The sequence below is a fragment of the Podarcis melisellensis genome, assembly GCF_964234715.1.
Source record: "Podarcis melisellensis genome assembly, chromosome: 7".
Taxonomy (NCBI): domain Eukaryota; kingdom Metazoa; phylum Chordata; class Lepidosauria; order Squamata; family Lacertidae; genus Podarcis; species Podarcis melisellensis.
The window spans coordinates 25,081,050-25,101,492 of record NC_138539.1 but is presented as its reverse complement, the minus strand read 5'-3'; the positions used below and the strand labels follow the sequence as shown (position 1 = coordinate 25,101,492).

The 20,443-nt window shown below is 46.4% G+C and overlaps 2 protein-coding genes across 10 annotated transcripts in view; both read left to right on the top strand.

Annotated features, from left to right (window-relative positions):
* LOC309374604 (neural-cadherin-like) overlaps positions 1-12,782 on the top strand; it is a 55,682-nt gene extending 42,900 nt beyond the window's left edge. The window contains exons 24-34 of one of the 7 annotated variants that reach the window (XR_014170644.1): positions 671-798; positions 1,091-1,218; positions 2,048-2,171; positions 2,275-2,455; positions 3,184-3,350; positions 4,189-4,453; positions 5,188-5,368; positions 7,044-7,297; positions 8,977-9,151; positions 10,599-10,755; positions 11,977-12,108. Coding sequence is in view for 6 of the 7 variants with exons in the window: in XM_081919674.1 (XP_081775800.1) it covers positions 671-798; positions 1,091-1,218; positions 2,048-2,171; positions 2,275-2,455; positions 3,184-3,350; positions 4,189-4,453; positions 5,188-5,368; positions 7,044-7,297; positions 8,977-9,131; positions 11,977-12,369 (1,976 nt within the window). In the remaining variant the exon portion in view is untranslated. Of the gene's footprint in view, positions 1-670; positions 799-1,090; positions 1,219-2,047; positions 2,172-2,274; positions 2,456-3,183; positions 3,351-4,188; positions 4,454-5,187; positions 5,369-7,043; positions 7,298-8,678; positions 8,745-8,976; positions 9,152-10,598; positions 10,756-11,976 lie in introns of those variants that run through there. The other 6 variants (XM_081919677.1, XM_081919676.1, XM_081919674.1 and 3 more) reach the window with 6 other exon arrangements.
* Positions 12,783-15,448: 2,666 nt separating this feature from the next.
* INTS8 (integrator complex subunit 8) overlaps positions 15,449-20,443 on the top strand; it is a 29,066-nt gene continuing 24,071 nt past the window's right edge. Inside the window, exons 1-5 of one of the 3 annotated variants that reach the window (XM_081919695.1) lie at positions 15,449-15,566; positions 16,417-16,598; positions 17,156-17,333; positions 19,404-19,544; positions 20,317-20,388. In XM_081919695.1, coding sequence (XP_081775821.1) covers positions 16,469-16,598; positions 17,156-17,333; positions 19,404-19,544; positions 20,317-20,388 — 521 coding nt within the window. In that variant the 5' untranslated portion in view covers positions 15,449-15,566; positions 16,417-16,468. Of the gene's footprint in view, positions 15,567-15,647; positions 15,855-16,416; positions 16,599-17,155; positions 17,334-19,403; positions 19,545-20,316; positions 20,389-20,443 lie in introns of those variants that run through there. The other 2 variants (XM_081919693.1, XM_081919694.1) reach the window with 2 other exon arrangements.

Sequence of the window (20,443 nt, the reverse complement as noted above, 5' to 3'; positions counted from 1 at the left end):
TTATACTGGAATCATAGAAGGGCCATCTAGTCCAAGCCCCCGCAGTGCTTTTGCCCAACGTGGGGCTCAAACTCATGACATGTGAGATTAAAAGTCTCATTCTCTACCAACTGAGCTATCCCAGCTGAGGGTATGCAAAGCCAGGAGCGGCTTGACTGGTGGGGTGCAGCCACAGGAATAGCCTCCCTGCAGTAGCATCGCTGCTACTTCTAGGTAGGGCAAGGCAGCAGCAAGGTCAGGGCTGCACGGATGCACTGGTGGAGCCACCTGAGCAGTTCTGCTGGTGCATCCTCTAAGTCACATCCCATTTCCACCACACCTGGTAAGCGACAGTGACGCTTCTCCTTGGGAGGCTGTTGCTGTGGCCAACTCTTCTTCCACTGGGCAAGCTCCTCCTGCATGAAGGTAATGTGAGTTCTTGTAGTCTTAGATCAGGCATGCCCAAACTCGGCCCTCCAGATGTTTTTGGGACTACAATTTCCATCATCCCTGACCACTGGTCCTGTAAGCTAGGGATGATGGGAGTTGTAGTCCCAAGACATCTGGAGGGCCGAGTTTGGGGATGCCTGTCTTAGATGGTACAAAAGAAGTGCATGTCAACAAGGAAATACAGAATCATAATTCTCAAGGAAGAAAACCACCCAATATGCTTTTCTCTTTCATTAAACAGAGCTCTCGGAGGGCGTTCCATTGCTAACTTTGAGCCATGGCTCGGGGGCACTGCTTCTGCAGCTGTCGGAGAAAGTCAACGTCGCTGATCGGCGCTGGCATAACATAAACATAATCAACGATGGAAAGGCAAGTGTAAAGTGTACCCCAAAAAGACTCTAGAAGTTTTTGAGCTTTCACACTCAATCTTTATTTGAGCATAGCATATTTTTTTTAATGTTAGTTTATCCTGAAAGGAAGTCACATTTGTAGAGTAACGAAGGGAGGAAATTAGATTTGTGATTAGATGCTACATGGGTAGATGCATTTTTCTCTCAGGTGGAATAATTTGGTTGGGGAATTGGCACAGGGGGGCAGGGGAGAGGACTCTCCAGCACTCCAGCTCCAATCTGAGTCAACATAAATATCTTTTCCACTTTAGAAAGTACAGCTGATCTTGGACCACTGCGTAAATGTCTCTGTTATGAACAGCGCCGGTGCCCTGCAGGGAGTATCGAGGGCAGATAATTCTGCCTGCAAAGTTTCTTCCGAGACTCCAGGAAGTGAGAGGTAAAATACTGGAAGTATAAGCTTTGACTGGTAGATCAATCAACTTGAGTTTAGGTTGGTTAATTGATTTAGGCCAATTTGAATTGGTAGGGTCGTGGGCTAAGTCAACAAATTTCATTACGCTGCAAGACATGCAGGTTAGTGACTTGTTTAAAGATAACCTTTGATTCTTTGGGCCACTTCAGTCATCATACTGTTCAGTTGTCAACAACCTGCCTTCTGTCTTGGGTTCTTAGTTTAGCTACCGTTCCAAGGATCCTTTGGGGGGAGCCATGTGCTTTAAATGCATGGTGTGTATACAGCCATAGTCTGAATCCATGAAGAGCTGCTGCCTGTCAGTGTTGGCAGCTAGGTGAACCAGCGGTCTGACTCAGTATAGGGCATCTTCCTGTGTTCCACACTGAGAGCCAGTGTGGTGTAGTGGTTAAGAGCAGTAGACTCGTAATTTGGTGAACTGGGTTTGCGTCTCCACTCCTCCACATGCAGCTGCTGGGTGACTTTGGGCTAGTCACACTTCCTTGAAGTCTTTCAGCCCCACTCATCTCACAGAGTGTTTGTTGTGGGGGAGGAAGGGAAAGGAGAATGTTAGCCGCTTTGAGACTCCTTCGGGTAGTGATAAAACGGGAAATCAAATCCAAACTCCTCCTCCTCCTCCTCCTCCTCCTCCTCCTCCTCCTCCTCCTCCTCCTCCTCTTCTTCTTCTTCTTCTTCTTCCCTTCCTCAAAGGCTAGCAGATATTCTTATCTAGGTTGGCTGTAGGTTTATTAGAACTGTGGGGTGTGTTTTGCTTTTTTGCTTTCTACCTTTCTAATTCTCTTGCTGTTGGTAGATTTCTCAACGTTCACCAGCCTCTCCAGCTGGGCGGAGTGAAGAAGGCCCAGCCCTACCATACGTCACAAAAGCATTTCAGAGGGTTTGTTGGCTGCATCCGGAATGTTGTCCTCGATAGCCAGGTAAGACCGTCAAGGCATCGCACATTCTTCCCCAGCTCCCTGCCATCCCATTCTACCTGCAGTTGCTTACCGTTATTCTTCTTGCTTATCTATTTTTCTGTAGGTATACAATTTAGAGCATCCTGCAGAGTCCTTGAACAGTGCACCAGGCTGCTCTCTGACTGACGGGCTGTGCCAGAAAGCTGGTGTGTCTTCCTGTGGTACCCATGGCAAATGCATTGGCGACTGGGGCTCTTTTAACTGTGACTGTTTCACCGGCTACACAGGAGCAAGATGTGACAAAGGTTCGGTTTGCATTGTGGGGGAAATCTCAGTAATCCCAAGGAAAAGACTCTGGCAACAAGGCAGTGGACTCATCACGGAGTAGAGTTGGTTTCGGTTTTGATTTTAATGAGACGGATTTGTTAGTTTTTCCATTAGGAGTGCATTTTGCACCATGCTCCCACCCCTAATTTTGTGTATTTTTTATTTAAGTGCTGCATAATCTATTCTGCTTCTATAACAAGGAATAGGGACTTTTGGTACCGTAGATTCTGGCGTATAAGACAACTTTTTAACCTCGGAAAAGAGGTTAAAAAGTCGGGGGTCGTCTTAGACTCCGCTGCTGTGGGCTCCGTGTCGGGAGAAAAAGTGGGCTTATAAGACGAACCCCCAAATTGCAGCTGCCAATTTGGGGGGGTTGTCTAATACGCCCAGTCGCCTAATACGCCGGAATCTACGGTAAATGGAGCATGGAGGTGCTGAGTACTAGGTTCATTTTTGTCCCTAACCAAAATAAAATGCATGCTAATATTCTTAGTCATTAAATGTGTTGTGTTTATGCCTGCCAGCTTAGTAGAACACCTTCCTGCAGCAATGTAGTTGGCTGTGGTCCACAAAACCTTGTGCCCTAATAAAGACTCTTTGATTTTAATAAAATATAAATTCATACTAGACACTTAGGAAGTAAAAGGGAGGTGGGAAAGTCCAAATCATTACACAGTATGACCTTTGTCTGCCCTTTCACATTTAGCTCTTCCAGAATGGACTTTTGGAAAGGATAGTTGGATTCACTATGAACTGAAAACGCTGTTTAATGCATTCCACACACGTGTCCAACTTGCAGTACGCACAAGGATGTCCTTCTGCACCCTTCTCAGTATGGCATCTTCGGATGGAAGCGGATACATTAGAGTGGAGGTAAACAATTAATCCACTGTTTTTCCATGAACACTTTTATTTTAATTTTTAAAAAACAACAACAAACCAGCAATTACAGGAGCGGAAAATAAAATTAAGTAAAAGTAAGTGTCACATCATACATTGATGTTAAGGAAAAGACAAACCAGATTTCCCTCATCAGTGCAGGTAGAGAACAATTTGCATCCGTTCCAAAAGGGCAAGAAATAAAGCATAAAAACAATCTGGGTCTTTTGACCCATTGGAGACCTTTAAATTGTGGGTAATCCTCTCTGAAATGGATACTTCTATAACAACGTGTTAACTGTATGGCCTTCAGTGTTTTCTACCTTTCATAGAATCATAGCATTGGAAGGGATCCTGAGGATCATCTAGTCCAGCCCCACAGGAATATGCAGCTGTTCCTTATGGGGATTGAACCTGCAACCTTGGCTTCAGTCACCACCGTGCTCTAACCAGCTGAGCTGTCCAGCTATTGAGATTCTGGCTGCAGCCAGCATCCATCTTTCAAGCACAAACTGCATACATGACCATCCCAGATACTTAACGAAGAAAGTTGCTTTTTCATATTCCATAATTCCACAGCTGTTTTCTCCTGTGACTAGACACAACACAATTATTTTTCTTTTCATTTCCCAGTTAAATGGGTTCCCAGTTAAAAAGCTGCATTTTCTGAAAAGTTTCTTTAATCTTATAAAAACTTAATTGGAGCAAAGCACTTTTCCCACTGCAAAGAACAACAGTTTGCTCCCATTAAACACTCAGATCTTTTAAGTATGCTGTATGCGTCTTCTATAAAATTATATATCAATACCATGCTTCTCATGTCTCCATGCAGGTAATTGGTGGACATTTTGGTGTGAGCTTCAATTTGGGAGACAAAGACCACACGCTTCAGTTAAGCACTGTGCACATAGACAACGGTCAGTGGGTTGAACTAGCCTTACAGCGGTATCACAATGAATTTTATTTGCGTATCAATGATGGTGGAGGCGATCATGAGACTTTGGCCATTCTGGGATCGAGCGGACAGTTTGAAATGAATTTGGCAAGCATTGTGCTCGGAAACCGCCTTGCTAACGGTTCAGAAAGCGATTTCCAAGGTAGGTGGTGTGTCTGATGGACTCGGAAAATTTGAAAACCAGTAAAAAATGCTCATGTCCTTTGTAGAACCACTAAGGATGTGCAGCTCAGAACTTCCTCCAGAGGGTAGCAGCACTGGGCATTTCCCAGGGCCCCAAGAAATGTACTTGGCAAAACTAGCAGAAATGGGCCCACTAATTTAACAGTACTACCAGTTCTGGTTTGTACAGCATATCTAAGAAGATCAGAGGCAGCTTATGAGAATTTGCACCACCCACTTCTTCCATGTCTGGGGCCCCCACTGAAAATGCCATGCCATCCTAGGATAACTCCTAGGAAGCCATTCATTTAAAAAATATTTATCATCATCATCATCATTTCTCCCCATAGCTGTGGCTTTTTCAGTGTTGTATCAATGGAATGCAATTGTAACAGGTAATAGGTGTTGCACTTTTACTGCTTGTTCAATAGCAATGGAATAACCTTTCAAGATGGTGCATGGGGAAGTGGTTCTCATTGTCTCCGCCCATTTGTTAATGGGACAGCTTTGCACTCTGCTGTACTTGGCAAGACTAGCAGTTTCCTGCATCGCTGCGCCAGCATGATGCTCCTGACTTGAGCGACATCCAGGGTTCACTGAACATCGGTGCAATGCACTTTCACCACTTCTGATGTTGCACTACACTCCAGTTAAAGGAGGACCATTTGCAACAAAGCTCACTTAAGCCTCTCTTCCTTCTGGTGCCCCCTGCAGGCTGTATGAGGGATGTCCGCCTGAACGGCCAGCCTCTTCTTGTGGATGGCAAAAGCACTGAATACAGCTTCATTGTGGAACAGCAGGGCATCACCATAGGTTGCCATTCCAGCTCTTGTAGCAGCCAGCCCTGTTACAGCCCTTTCCACTGCGTTGACCTTTGGAGGAAGTATGAGTGCAGGTATATATACCCTGGTCTTGCTTTGTTCTCTTTTCCTTTTGAATTCTTTTTCCTTTTGTAAAATCAACTGGTTGGCCACGGTGAGAACAGAATGCCAGCCTAGGTGGCCCATTGGGCTTATCCACCAAGGCTCTTCTCTCATATCTTGGAAGGAAACAAGCCAGCAGTAACCCTACCATATGTAGCACCAGCATGTAAATGTCCCTTGTTAAGTCTTTTTGCCGCAACACCAGTGTGCATGAGTTCCTGCACACAGACAAGAAAGGAACCTCGCCACCTGCAACCAGAGAGCTTTGCATTTTTGCTTTAATTGGGAGCTGGGACTAGCTTACTTTCTGGGACATCATCCGTTCCCGAGAACATTTCCTGCCGTCGTTCCAGATTTTGTGATAACCGTTCTAACTCGTCTGTAGAGGGCATAAACATTGATACAGGACCAGGCAAGCACTGGCTTAAGGGGGCTAGAGAGCATTGCACCACTTTCGAAAAATCACTCCGTTCCCATCCCTTGCTTTTAGAGGGGCATCAAGTAGTCCAGGGTCCTTATTGGCCTGCACACATCACCAAGGGACCACAGGAAGTGTTGCCTCTGGTCCATCATTTCAGGAGCACAGCCACACAAGATAGGTGCTCCTCCCAGGCGATCTGTTTATTCTGCACTGATCCTGGTTTGCTTGCACAAAGCTTACGCTGTGTCTGGCCTTCATTGAGCATGCATTCCGATTCATTTACATGGCAGTTCTGTAACAATGAACAGTCACACTGCTTTGCTCATGGAGTGTTAACACATTTTCCTGCTAACCCCACAACTTTCAGTGCATTTTCCCCATCAGAGTCCATTTGCCGTTCCTATTAATTGGGTTTGTTGCGCTAGGGCATGGGTAGGCAAACTAAGGCCTGGGGGCCGGATCCAGCCTAATCGCCTTCTAAATTCAGCCCGCGGATGGTCCGGGAATCAGCGTGTTTTTACACGAGTAGAATGTGTCCGTTTATTTAAAATGCATCTCTGGGTTATTTGTGGGGCATAGGAATTCCTTCCTTTTTTTTCCAAAATATAGTCAGCCCCCCCGCCCAATGTCTGAGGGACAGTGGACCGGCCCCCTGCTGAGACAGTTTGTTGAGCTTTGCATTAGGGCAATAGAGTGCCCCTATCTACTTTAATTATGCAAACCTGAATTTCTGGTACAGTGGTACCTTGGGTTACATACACCTTTAGTTACAGACTCTGCTAATCCAGAAATATTACCTCGGGTTAAGAACTTTGCTTCAGGATGAGAACAGAAATCGTGCGGCGGCAGCAGGAGGCCCCATTAGCTAAAGTGGTACTTCAGGTTAAGAACAGTTTTAGTTTAAGAGCAGACCTCCAGAATGAATTAAGTACTTAACCCAAGGTATCACTGTGTATGCTTGAATCCCTCCCGCAAAATAGTGGAGCCTGGAGACATCTAGAGACAAAAGCAGCCTAGGTGGGACCCAAAAGGTACCTGCCGTTATTTCAGCCACTGGTTCTGCTCATTCCCCTAAAGGAACTTGTGGGTCCCCAAAGCGGATGCTTATCAAATTGCCCCGGAAAGGGATTTCTGATTGTTCCTTTGCATTTATAAACATTGCAAAATAACAGGGCGGCTTCATGTTTTATCTCTTTTATGAAAATGGTGGGTTTCTCTTAATCCAGGTGCCCAGCTGGCAAAGTGGAAGTGATGGATAATCTCACGGGCCTGAAACAATGCACATCGTCGCCCTGCGGGCACTGGAACTGCAGGAACGGAGGGACCTGTGTGGCCCAGTCCCGAGACAAGTACGTCTGCCAGTGCCCTGAAGGTTATAAAGGGAAATGGTGTGAAGTTGGCCCCGTGAAAGCAGGAAGACCCGTGGGGCTCAGCTCTGGTTCCATCTTGGCTATCAGCATGTGCCTGCTTGTTTTTCTAGGTAGGAAAGTTTCACCTCTCTTGTGCTACATCTTAATACTGTATTGAAATGAGGGCACTTAGCAATGCCTCTGCCTTCCTGTACTGCTTTAACAACTGTTAGTAAAAGATCCTCCATGGAGATCTGGCTACATTCTTCCTTCCTTTCCCTCCCCCCAGTTCTTCCCATCTCCCCATCTATGTCTTCAGTAGCTCTTGGTCAAGATTGGCACACGTGCTAGACAAAATGGAAGCTTGTTTTGAATATATATGGCAGTCCTAGTCCCACTGCTCCTCTGTACACCCCGTAAAGTTCCCTGCCCTGGTGCTCAGATCAGCATTGGGCAACTGGGTCCAAGACCTGGCATTTACATTTCCCACAGGACCCCAGAATGCTGCTATGTTGGGCTCTGTGGGCAACCACTGTAGGGAAAGAAAGGGCCAGTGGGTGTGATTCTACTCCCCTGCTGTGTGTATTTGGATAACAGCTGAGCAGTCTTGCTAAAGCTGGTTGTGTAGCCAGGGCTCCCCTTCTGTGTTCAGTGGAGCTCCACAGATGCATGGGGCTTGGCAGTGGGAGATCCTCACTTGAACCTCCAAGGCTGCCTCCCTGCATTTAACCCTGTGCTTAGGACTTTGAAAACCAAAATGCAAAACTGAGCTCAGCTTTGAATGAATTGTTAACTCGGGAAGGATAAAAATGAGCCCGAGGATCATGTACATTGCCTGGAGGAAAGGCAGGAAATAAAGCAAAATAAAAGACTCCTTCAAATAAAGAGTCAGCTTGGATGGTGATATTTCTGCTGATATAAGCACAAGCTATTTACTCATGTTTTTGCAGGCCCTTCACTTCTCTCTTTGGATGTGGGAAGAGCAAGGCTGGATCAGAGCCTATCTGCCAAGCATCCTGCTTTCCACAGCAGCTAGCCAGATGCCTGTGGAAAGTACACAAGATGAGGGCAATTGCTCTCTCCCACTGTTGTTCCCCAATGACTAGTATACAGAGACATGCAGAGTCTCACCCTGGAAGTAATGTATAGCTATAGCGACTATTACCGGTAACTATTGAACAAGCCAAGATATATTAAACCAGATTCAAGCTGTGATTTAATATCCTGACTTGTTCTGAAGCTGGCACCAATAGTTTCATGATTTAGATGAAATGGGAAACTCTGGTTATTTACAGACTTCCTCATTTCATCGTGGTTTGCAGCAAGGGGAGAGGAAGGAAGGAGCTGCAGGCATGAGTAAAAGGCTCATGCATCTCAGCTTAAGTCAAGATACGAGCATACAAATGCGGCCACTGTGTACATGTCTCAGAAAAGTAATGACTCAATTTATAATACCACTTTAATCTTCATTAAAACAGTGTTTTACTTACTTTGGGTATCTTATTTACTCAGGATTGGTGAAAGGCCAGAGACTGGCCAAAATGCCCTCTATTTAAATGTCCTAGTGGATTCCTGTAGGTAAGTAAAATACCCTTTTAATGAAGCTTGATGTTAAGATATAGATGATTCATTACACTCCTGAAAAATGTACTTTTGTTTAATTGACCCTTAAATTAAAACACGGAATTTCCTCCATACAAATATAAACCTTAAATGCTTTGCTTCTTTATGAATTGTATACAGCTATGCTCTGCAGGTTGAAGGCTGCTCATAACCAATGTTTCTTTTTTCTTTCTTTTTCCTTCCTCAGGTTTATTAGTTTCCTATACTGTGTGGAGTCAGTGGGGGAGATCAAGGTTTCGGAAAGGAGGAATTTACCACATCCCTGAGGAACACGAAAGCTGGGAAGATGTTAGAGAAAACATCTTCAATTATAACGAGGAGGGTGGAGGGGAGCATGACCTGGTATGGTTTTGCATGACCTGGTATGGCATCACAACAGCATTTTAAATTCCTTAATAGGCCAGAATCAAATATGCATCAGAGAAATAAAAAATAAGTAAAATAAACATTTTGAAGGCATGATTGCGAACTGTTTTGTCAGGGGAAAAGTTTGGTAAATGAAATACTTAACCATAGCTAAAGCATAATGCTGTCCATGTTTCCTCAAAAGTAAGCCCCACTGTGTTCAGTGGGGATTACTCCCTAGTGTGCAGGTTTAGGACTGCATAAAATTAATATTTATTTATTTCTTTCAAGTTTTGTTTACAAAGCAGTTTACAATATGAATAAGGGTGGGGTGTGTGAGGGGGAGATGAAGAAAAGAAGAGTGAATATAGGGGGAAAGATAATCAGGGGTAAAAGACATACACCCCCCCCCCCCCAAAAATACTCTCCAGACAAGAATTATCATTGCAAAGAATATTTGTGCTTCCAGTTTTTTTTAATTAGCTTTTATTACTGTTTTGGTGTCACAAAACAAATCTTAGTTACATTCTTACAAAACTAGAAGAGATTAGAAATTACAGTTGCATAATGCAGCCACTGCCAACCTGTATGCAGCTTACCTGACCAGGTACTGAAGTCCATCCTTTATAAGCCTCTTGCTGCGAGGTTCCAAATGGAACAGTTTAATTGACTAGCAAAGCATGGGCTGTGGGTTTGATACAGGAAGTATGCCATGAAAGTTTAAAAAAACAAAACTGGGAGGCTGGGAATGGGTGTGTCAGTGAGGAAATAAGTGTCACAACCACTTCCAGAATTGTAATGGGAAAGAGATGTTGCCTTTGTGATAAGACCCTCTTTGCCCTTGATTCTATCCCTGATGCCTATCCCTCAAATATTCTCATTGATTTAAAAAAACCCAGGCCCTGACTTCTTAGCATCCTGGACCACATTCACCTGCCCAGACGTATTTGTCTGAGGTAAACATTTGAGTTCCCATAGACCGCCCTTATGTTTCACGTCTCTCCCCTTTTTGTCATTGTCACTTTCCTTTAGGGTGGTTCACATGAACCCCTCCACATGGAAGGGATCATCATCATAGGGCCTTACCTGTCACTGCCACATTCCCCTGAAGTTTTCATGTTCAGTTGAAATTGGAAGGAGTTCTACCTGTGTACATCTGTATGTGGGTACAACTCTTCCTGATGCCACTGAACACACAGATGTTACAGAGTGTGGTGGTAGTAACGCACAACTGTGCTAGCCCACACAGACCCTCCATGTAGTCCTTTATTGTACGGAGACATTTATGTGAATTCCCCTTTGAGTACTCCAGGGCTGGCTCAGGGGATGATGAGGTGTGCTTCTGAGGAGGCTTCAAGATGGGTGAAGGGCCCATCATCCCACCATTCTCCTTTTGTATGGAGCCCTCCCCCTCCCAGTGGCAGCACGAGAGGATTCTCAGTTTGCGTGACCTGCTTCTTCCAGGTTAAGAGGGCCAGGGTTGCCTTGTCTGAGCGCCCCCCAAAATCCAAGAGCCGGGTCTGGAGTACTCGCAAATTTTATTGGTCGCCACATTTAAAAGAAGAGATAAAACTGAATACAGTACTTTCAGCTGAGGCTAAACCAACTCTGAGTACAAAAGGTACTTAACACTGTCTCTCCTGTCTTGTGTTTAATATTACCGTATTTTTTGCACCATAACACTCACTTTTTCCCTCCTAGAAAGTAAGGGGAAATGTCTGTGCGTGTTATGGAGCGAATGCCTGCAGGTGGCGGGGGGGATCTGCTGCAGTCGTGAGCAGAGGATCCATGGTTCCCCTTCCTTCCCTCCCCCGTGGTTACAAAGCATGGATCCACATGGATACTCAGGATTTTTGCATTGGGCTACTCCAAACTCACTGTCAGATCACATATCTGTGGCCACAGCATGAACCACAAAAATCATATATCCACTATTTCGTTTAGAATATTTTTTTTCTTCTTTTCCTCCTCTAAAAACTACGTGCGTGTTATGGTCTGGTGCGTGTTATAGAGCGAAAAATACGGTAATTAACATTAACTTCTTGAAAAACTGGCGTTGTGCATTTTAACTGTGTTGTTTCTCTGGAATCAGCCAGAGGTCTTGCTCTAGGACTGACGTTTTGCCAAAATGTTCTCTGAAAGCTTTTTCATATAATAAAAATTTCTTAGAGCTTGATCTTCATGTGGGGAAAACTATATACACTGTAAATTAAGAAGTCTGGCATGAGTGGTTCTCCCCAACCATCAACACATGAAGTTTGAGTATATGTTCATTGGCTAGTAAGTCTGTGGACCTACAGAAGGGAGGCAGAAATCTTTAAGAAATTTTGTATGACCTGACCTTGATTGTATGTAGAAGTGTGTATTTGGTGGGTGGGGCTAGTGGTTAATATGTGAAGCACTGCCACTTATTTGACTGAGTTTTTGAGAATCAGTGTGATTCAGTAGATAAAGCAGCCTTTCCCAAACCAGTTCTTTCCTGATGTTTTGGACCACAAGTCCCATCACATGTGACCATCAGCCATGCTGGCTGGGGCTGATGGGAGTTGGAGTCCAACAGCTTCTGGAGGCCACCATATTGGGGAAGGCTCAAATGAAGAGATGGACTTGGATCTGTAAAACAAAGTCCTCCTTCCTCTACCGTGGTCTGAATGTGGCCTTGAGCAAGTCCACCATCTCACTACCATGGTCACCATCTGTCAAACAGGACAAATAGTGACTGACCTCCCAGGGCACTGGGATAGAAAAAAGAATAAAGACTTGAAAGTGATGAAAAGTGTGATAAAATAATTAAAGGTAGTAATTTTATTTACTTAATGTTCCCTTTCCATTTCCTCCCCAGAGTGCTTATAATATAGATGCATTGAAGCAACCTCTACAAAGTATACCTCATCTTTCCTCAGGAAACACTGCTTCACTCCTCAGCTCACATTCTGGATCACAAAGAAACCCACTTGTGAATCACGCATGCCTGAAAGAATCTTCTTCTTTGGTCCCAGACCTCAAATATTATGTTTCTCAAATACAACAGGATGCAGACAAAGATTTGCAGAGCCTTCCAGCTGATACTGTGCACGTTTATTGCCAAGAGTGCCAACACTCTTTGAGTGGAAGCTTGCATTCCTTGGACCTCTCCAGCATAGAGGAAGATCTAAATTATAATTACCTCCAAGAATGGGGATCAAAGTTTGTAAGGTTAAAAGAGCTCTATGAACTTCCAACTGAACAGTTGTAAAATGTGGGAGACAGGAACCTAGCACATTGCTGTGTGATGGATCCTACTCCTAGGAGAGCACACTTCAAAAACATTTTAGTATTTTATTTAACAATCCAATTTTGGTTCTATTTATTCATGCTGGTTATTTGGGAACAGTAGTGTGGTTGATCTCCTCACCTTCCCTTAAATTATCTGTATACAATATTTTAGTGTACAAATAACGTTAGAGGGATATTTGTTGTGAAGCTTTGAAATGCTTTGAAATGAAGGAATTCTGTAGCACTGAAGAGTAGCCTTTAAAGTACCTGTAACGTGTGAATCTTTAGTAGTAATCTAGATGTGCGAGTAAATTTCTGCCATATTGTATTACTTAATCCTCTTAATGCTAAATGTTTTGTGTAGATATTGTAAAATACATTTGTTTACTTGTCCCTCTCTTTTTGTACTTGGGCGTCAATAAAATCTTCACTCATTTTTCTAAATAAGGGGAAGAAAATAACAGTTGGACGGCAGCAGGAACCACAAATAAAATGTAGAATTAGTATAGAATTAACCTACAGCTCCCCATGGGCATATGGGAAGCACTTCTTTGGGTGGTGGGTCTGATGCTGTTGGGCTTGCCTGTGCCAAAGGGCATTGTTCCTTCTAGAACCTCCCCCCCATAAGTTTGGATGCTAATTAGGTTGATTCGCATGTGAGAGCCAGAAGGAAGCAGAAGGGGCGTGTATGTGACTAACCCAGATTCTTGCAGAGATATGGAGTGCTGGGGAATGGCCAGCTGGTGAGAACATACAAGCCATAACTTCTTTGGCGATCACTCATGGCCAAGTATGATTGTCTTCCATGAACACAATCTTAACAGTGAGTCCGTAAGTGACTGTGGAGGCCAATTCTGGTTCCACACGTCCTTCCACAGTGGGGACATTGGTTTCTGACCGGGAATTGATCACGGTGAGGCTTTGCCAAATGTGACTTTCTCTTAGCTCTTTTCTCCTTTTCACTCTTGAGTTTATGCTTTTTCTAAGTCCATGACACATTTGGTAAAGGCTGTTCTCCGATTCGAGCGCTTGCAGGCCAGTGTTTCCCAATTATCAGTGTTTATACCGCATTTTTAAAAGATTTGCCTTGAGAGAGTCCTTAAACCTCTTTTGCTGACCACCAGCATTACACTTTTCATTTTTAAGTTTGGAATAGAGTAGTTTCCATTGACACATACAGAGGATGCTTGATGGGTGGGAATATGGTATTGAGCTCGCCTGTTGTGCTGAGCAGTTAACTTGGAGGAAAGAGGGAAAATTAGAAAAAGGATGCAGGTACCTGGGTCAGAGAGAGCAGATGGCGAACCACTATTACCAGGGTCCTGGGGAAGTGTGGTGGGCAATAAATGAGGGAGTGGACGTTTGTAAACTGCTCAGCCTCTCGCCCACCTGTCGGTGCTGTTGCTCAACGTCAGCTCAGCCCACTATAAAAATCCGTGATTGGGTCGTGGATGACACAGCTGATCCGTATACAGTGGTGCCCCGCTAGACGAATGCCTCGCAAGACGAAAAACCCGCAAGACGAAAGGGTTTTTCGGTTTTTGCGACGCTTCGCTAGACGATTTTCCCTATGGGCTTGCATCGCAAGACGAAAGCCCATAGGGAAATCTCGGGGACCTTTTTTTAAATGCTGGCGGTGGGGAGCAAAGCCTTTTCCCCCCCTCCGGACTTCAGAAGAGGTCCAGGAAGGCCGGCGGGGGCGAAAGGCTTTGCTCCCCACCGCCAGCATTTTAAAAGCGGTCCGGGATAGCAGGGAAGCGCTTCCAGCTATCCCGGACGGCTTTTGAAGGCAGGCGGGGGGAGCAAAGACTTTTGCCCCCCCCGCCCGCCTTGGGAAGAGGTCCTGGACCTCTTCCCAAGGCGGGCGGGGGGCAAAAGTCTTTGCTCCTACCCTGCCTGCCTTTCCGGGAGAGCGGAAAAGGCAGTGCTGCCTTCCCGCTCTCCCGGAAAGGCAGGCAGGGGGGAGCAAAGACTTTTGCCCCCCGCCCGCCTTCGGAAGAGGTCCAGGACCTCTTCCCAAGGCAGGCGGGGGGCAAAGACTTTTGCCCCCCCTGCCTGCCTAACCGGGGGCTTTTAAATCGCCCCGGGACTGTCCGGGGCGATTTAAAAGCCCCCGGACGGCTTTTGAAGCCTCCCCCCCCCGCCTGGCTTCGGGGCATCATCCCGATGCCGGGCGGTGGGGCAGGAACGCCTCCCCCAGCCGCCCGGCATCGGGGCATCGTCCCGATGCCGGGCGGTGGGGCAGGAAAGCCTCCCCCAGCCGCCCGGCTTCGGGCATCGTCCCGATGCCGGGCGGTGGGGCAGGAAAGCCTCCCCCAGCCGCCCGGCATCGGAACGATGTCCCGAAGCCGGGCGGCCGGGCGGGAAAGCCTTTGTCCCCCCTGCCTGCCTTCCCAGGGGCTTTTAAATCGCCCCGGACAGCGGAGAAGTCCTCCGCTGTCCCGGGCGATTTTAAAATGCCGCCCGCCAGAAGAGGTCGGGGGAAGGCTTTTTCCATAGGAACGCATTAATTGATTTTCAATGCATTCCTATGGAAAACCGTGCATCGCAAGACGAAAAACTCGCAAGACGAAGAGACTTGCGGAACGAATTAATTTCGTCTTGCGAGGCACCACTGTATTTGCAATCAGGCGGTGTAGAAATGATAAGCAACTTCTCTCAAGGGAGCGGAGCAGCGGCCTGAACCTCGCGCCAAAATAATGCGCAGGATTCCACAGTCTTAAACACGCACACGCATTAGTGCTCCAGCTCCCCCCAGGATTAACAACCCATTAAACCTTTTCACCCGCCGCACAGCTGCCCTGGGAGAAGCTCTACCGGTTGAATTTCTGCTGCTCGCCGCGCACGTGCGCGCTCCGTGGTCCTCCTGGGTGGAATCCAGCGCGAGCGAGCGAGCAAGCAAGCAAACGAAAGGCACTATGCTTAGGCGAGCGGCCACGGAGGCGGAGCCAGCCGGAAAGCGACGAATCGTTTTCCGAGCCCGGCCTCCCGCCGCTTCTGGATTGGCCGGAATCCAACAATCGGGGCGGAGCAAAAGCCCGGCCGGCTGGCTTTCCGTCCCTCCCCTTTCCCCGAGGCAGGGCGGGCGGGATAAGAGCAAGCGGCACAGGCGGCGGCCATTTTGGTTGGTAAGAGGAGGAGGCGGAGGCGTTTGCCTGTGAAGGGTCAGAGGCAAAGGTGAGGAGGGCGAAGGGGCTGCCGCGTCGCTGGGCTCCAGTGGTGTGGGGCGGAGGGGGTGCTCTGAAGGGATGGGATGTTTAAATAGGTGGGGTGCGGTCTTGCAAAATAAAAGGGATGCAAGGGAGGAGGCGCTGTAGTATGTGGTGCCGCAGGACCCGCAGTGTGTCGCTTTGCACCGCTGCCGTGGCCCCTCCAAAACGGGGTCTGGATGCAGGAATGGTTTGCCCCCGGCGTATGTGAGATGCAATCAATGCAACAGGGTGGTAGCCAACACACACCTGAAAGGTGATGCTTCTATGCAAAGCTCACTGTTTGCAAGATTTGCAACGTTTCTACGTGTATCCGTGTCAGCTGATAATAACAGCTCTAGTGCACATGGTGAAGACAGCTCCGATGCACAAAAGCAAAGGCCTCAATGAAATCCTTTTTTAAAAAAAAATAGTCACTTCATGTATGTTTTTTAATGAGGGACTCTCTGCTGGTTTTCATGTAAGGATGCAGATGAAAAGGAAATGGAGCCTAATGAGAAGCGTATCATGTTGTGAACCGCCCCTGAGATCTGTGGATGTTGGGCTCAGACCAATCAATCAATCAATCAATCATTAAATAGCTATTTGTTTGTTTTGCATTTTATTTATTTTGCATTTGTTTTGATGGTTCTGGAGTGTATTGCTTTGGTGCAAGGTTTTACAAACAAGAGATCCGTTCCTGCTCACCCCGGATCCCCATTTGTTGTGTTTGTGTTGTGGATCTCAGTGAGGATTAGATACTCTGCAGTCGTAGGAATATATTGCATTGTATGGAGCAGCCACGTTCTGTTATGATGTTGCTTTTAAATCTGGTGCAGCTGCTGGCCCAGCAAATGTTTGAAGAAGGGGAAAGAAACTTCAGAGAGGAAGATGAGTGCAGAAGCTGCTGACCGAGAGGCTGTCACTTCAAGTCGACCTTGCACACCTCCCCAAACATCCTGGTTTGAGTTTTTGCTAGAGGAGTCTCTGCTGGACAAACATCTGAAAAAAGTTTCGCCTGGTTAGTAATATCAAAAAATCTACAGAGAACAAGAGAGCTTGACTGTGTTGTTTCTGCTGGAATGGTTAGGATTCTCCTTAGTTCTATGTATAGGAATTCTTTTGTTGTGAGCTAAATTTGTTACTTGTCATTTGAATGTGGCTGTACAGTTAAGCTGCTTAAATCCCATTGAAATCAATGGCATTTTAGCTTAAGGGAATGCCACATATTATGAATGTGTGCTCGTGTTTAGCAAAAATGTATAAAAGGTATTGCATCAAATAGAAATAGGGCAAACATTTGCAAGCACATATCATAAACACAGCCACGATTGGTTACAGTGTTCATTTGGTGGTAGACCTGAGTTTGTGTCTGTGTGATGTGTGAAAGGGCCATAAATGCAGGGTTGTAAATCTTCATCAATATTAAATAATCAGACAAGTTTGTTTTCTCTAAATAAAAAATCATGGCTGTGCGTTCATCTTGGAAAAAATGCTGTTTGCTTTGCATTGGTTACCTCTTTTTCTCTAGTATTTTCATCCAGATCAAACTTTTCCAAACCTGTCTTTTCTGCCCAGTAGATCCCTCACCTGTTCAGCTAATCGTTCAGTTTTTGGAGCAGGCTTCCAAACCTTTGGTGAATGAGCAGAATCAGGTCCAGCCTCCACCTGATAACAAGAGAAACCGCATTTTAAAATTGCTTGCTCTGAAAGTTGCAGCACATTTAAAGTGGGATTTGGATGTACTGGAGAAAAGGTATCAGTGGACTTCTTGGTTAATGTTGTTAACATATAATCAATGGGGAACTTGCAGCTCTTGGGAATTGTAGTCCAGAAACATCTTATTATCCCCCACCATTAGGCATACTGTCTTGGGCTGATGGGAGTTGTAGTCCAACATCATCTGGAGGGTCCCAGGGTTTAGACAGCATTTATTTTTTAAAAAACATTTACATCTGTTGTGCACGTTCTCTCTGATTTTTATTGTTTTTGTTGTCTTAGAGGAGCACATGCCAATACAAATGTATGCTTTAAACCAGTGTTTCCCAACCTTTTTTGGGCAAAGGCACACTTGTTTCATGAAAAAAATCTCGAGGCACACCACCATGCCGGATGGGGAAAGGTCACTTTTTACTTATGTAAAAAAAAAAAAATAGTAACAGCATAGAAGGTAGAGAAGGTAGAGAAGGTAGGACTCGAACCAGTGGATTCACGTTGACTAAACATGGGAAAGAACTTTCTGCTGGTAAGGGCTGTTCAACAGGGGAATGGTCTCCCTCGGGAGGTTTTTCCCTTCTTGGAGGTTTTTAAGCAGAGGTGGGATGTCTGTCTGCCATGGATGCTATGGCTGAGATTCCTGCACTGCAGGGGTTGTACAGTACTGGATAGCCCTGGGGATCCCTTCCAACTCTACGATTCTATTAGGATCCCTTTTATAAAAGAGAGAACTTTAATGGCACGGCCATTATTTATTTCGGCTTCTCCCAACGGGGCCACGAAGGATCAGAAAAGCTGAAGAAGAGACCCTTCCTCAGAGGAGGCGGGAGACCACCGGACCCGCCGAGGAGGGGAATCCGACCGCCTTTCCCTCCAGAGCTTCGCCTTTTGCCCCGGCCAAGTTGCGCCGAGGGCGCCTTGCGGGCTCTGCGTGGCTTCAGGCGGAGCCTAGGAGCCACTTCCCAGCCTGGAGGGCAGGCTGTGCGCGGACCCCGCCACTCTCGGGGCGCGACCCAGACCCGGCTGCCTTCCACGGCCAGCAGAGGTAGGCCGCCGGCTTCTAACCCGGCGGAACTGGGGCGTCCCGGGCGCAGCGCCACGCTCCCCGCTCCTCCCGCCCCGCCCCCTTCTCTCGGGTGCCCCCTCCCTCCTTTGTTCTCCGGAGCCCCGCCTCCCCCTCTGCCCCAGCTCGCCTATTGGCTCACGCAGCCGCCACTCAGGTGGGGGCCCGCTTTGGCCCCGCTCCCCGGCCGCCGAGAGAGAGTGGGAGCGTGCGGGGCGGGGCTGGGCGGCCGGGCGTCTCCTTCCCTGCACTGCTTCGGCCGCGTCTGCAGCCGCCGCGGGACCAGGCGGGAGGCCAGTCATGCCCAGACACTGCCAGCCGCTCGGAAGGAGCCGTCGCTCCGCCGGGCAGCGCCTGCCTGCGCGCCCCTCGCTCCCTGCGCCGAGGATGGCAGGGGCGCCGGGCGCAAGGCAGCGCCGGGGCTGCTGGGCAAGCGGCAGATGCTGATGCAGTTTGGGGAATTCCTGTCACAGGGAGCAAGGCAGAAGCGGATGACGGGGCACGTTCCCCGGGGGAGCGGGGCCGGAGGATTAGCCCGACTCGCCCGCCTCCCTCCCACGGCACACTAGGCAACGTCCGGCGGCACACTAGTGTGCCGCGGAACACCGGTTGGGAAACACTGCTTTAAACAGTACTTACAATGCTATATTAATAATTATTAATCATGATTCAGCAAGCCTGCTGAAAGTAAACAAGTCTGGTCAGCGCCTGTATGGGAGAACACTTGGAAACCTGATGTATGCTACCTTAAGTTGTACAGTGGTACCTCGGGTTACAGACGCTTCAGGTTACAGACTCCGCTAAACCAGAAACAATACCTCGGGTTAAGAACTTTGCTTCAGGATGAGAACAGAAATTGTGTGGCGGCGGCGCAGCGGCAGGTCCCATTAGCTAAAATGGTACCTCAGGATAAGAACAGTATCAGGTTAAGAACGGACCTCCAGAACGAATTAAGTTCTTAACCCGAGGTACCACTGTTTTGCTTTAAGGAAGTTTTGTAACAAAGTACCATTCTGTAACTTTAGCAATCCTTGGTCTTTTATTCAGCTTATCGGTTCCTGTATTGAACATGCTGCTGAATGAACTGCTGTGCATTAGTAAGGTTCCTCCAGGAACTAAGCATGTAGATGTGGACCTTGCCAGTTTACCTCCAACCACAGCAATGGCGATACTACTCTACAATAGATGGTGAGAACGTCATTGTTTGAGTGTCATTGATGTAATTCAAATATGGAGACAAAGTGTTAAGATTAAATTAATCTTGATTATATTGCTTAAACTAAACTGGTCTAATTCGATAGTCCTATGACAAAAATGTTGTATGCACATTGGTTTGCAGTTTTCTTTGAGATTTAAACCAGCAGTTGGAATTAAATCATTATTTTCAATGTGTACGTAGATCACTAACTATAACATTATTACATAAAAGATCAAGGAAAATTATAGGGATATACTGTCAAGTTATTGAATTGGAGGAGAGGTTGACCACAATCCCATTTTAAATATGGTGTAGAGTCTTAGATCTGTTTGTTGCCATTTTTTGTGGGTGGGGCATATGCAGTCATGGATAAAGTTTCACATATTTTTCCTTGTAAAATAGCTTTTTGATACATAGGAGCCATGCAAGAAAAAAGTTGGCAACTTAATGTGCAATACTATACATGATATTTTTTTGAATCAGATAGGCTGTTGGTGCTTTTTGATAACTTGTGACTCTGTCACACTTTGAGTGCTGTTTTAATGTAGCACAAACTTTTGTTTGAAGCTGAAATAATGGGTAGAGCAGATATTTATTTATTCATACATACATACCTTGCCCTCCCCGGCCAGAGCCGGGCTCAGGTCGGCTAACACCAGTAAAATTACAGTAAAAACATAATGGGGGGGGGGGGGACAATTTAAAAATCAGTTTGTTTCCATGACTGAACTCTATGCTTATCACTTAACTTTCTTTTAATAGGGCTATTAGGACCATAGTCAAAAGCAGTTTTCCTGTCAAACAAGTGAAACCTGGTCCACCTCAGTTAAATGTGTAAGTTTGTGCATTTGTTTCAGACCCTTACAAGCAATATATTAATCAACTTAAC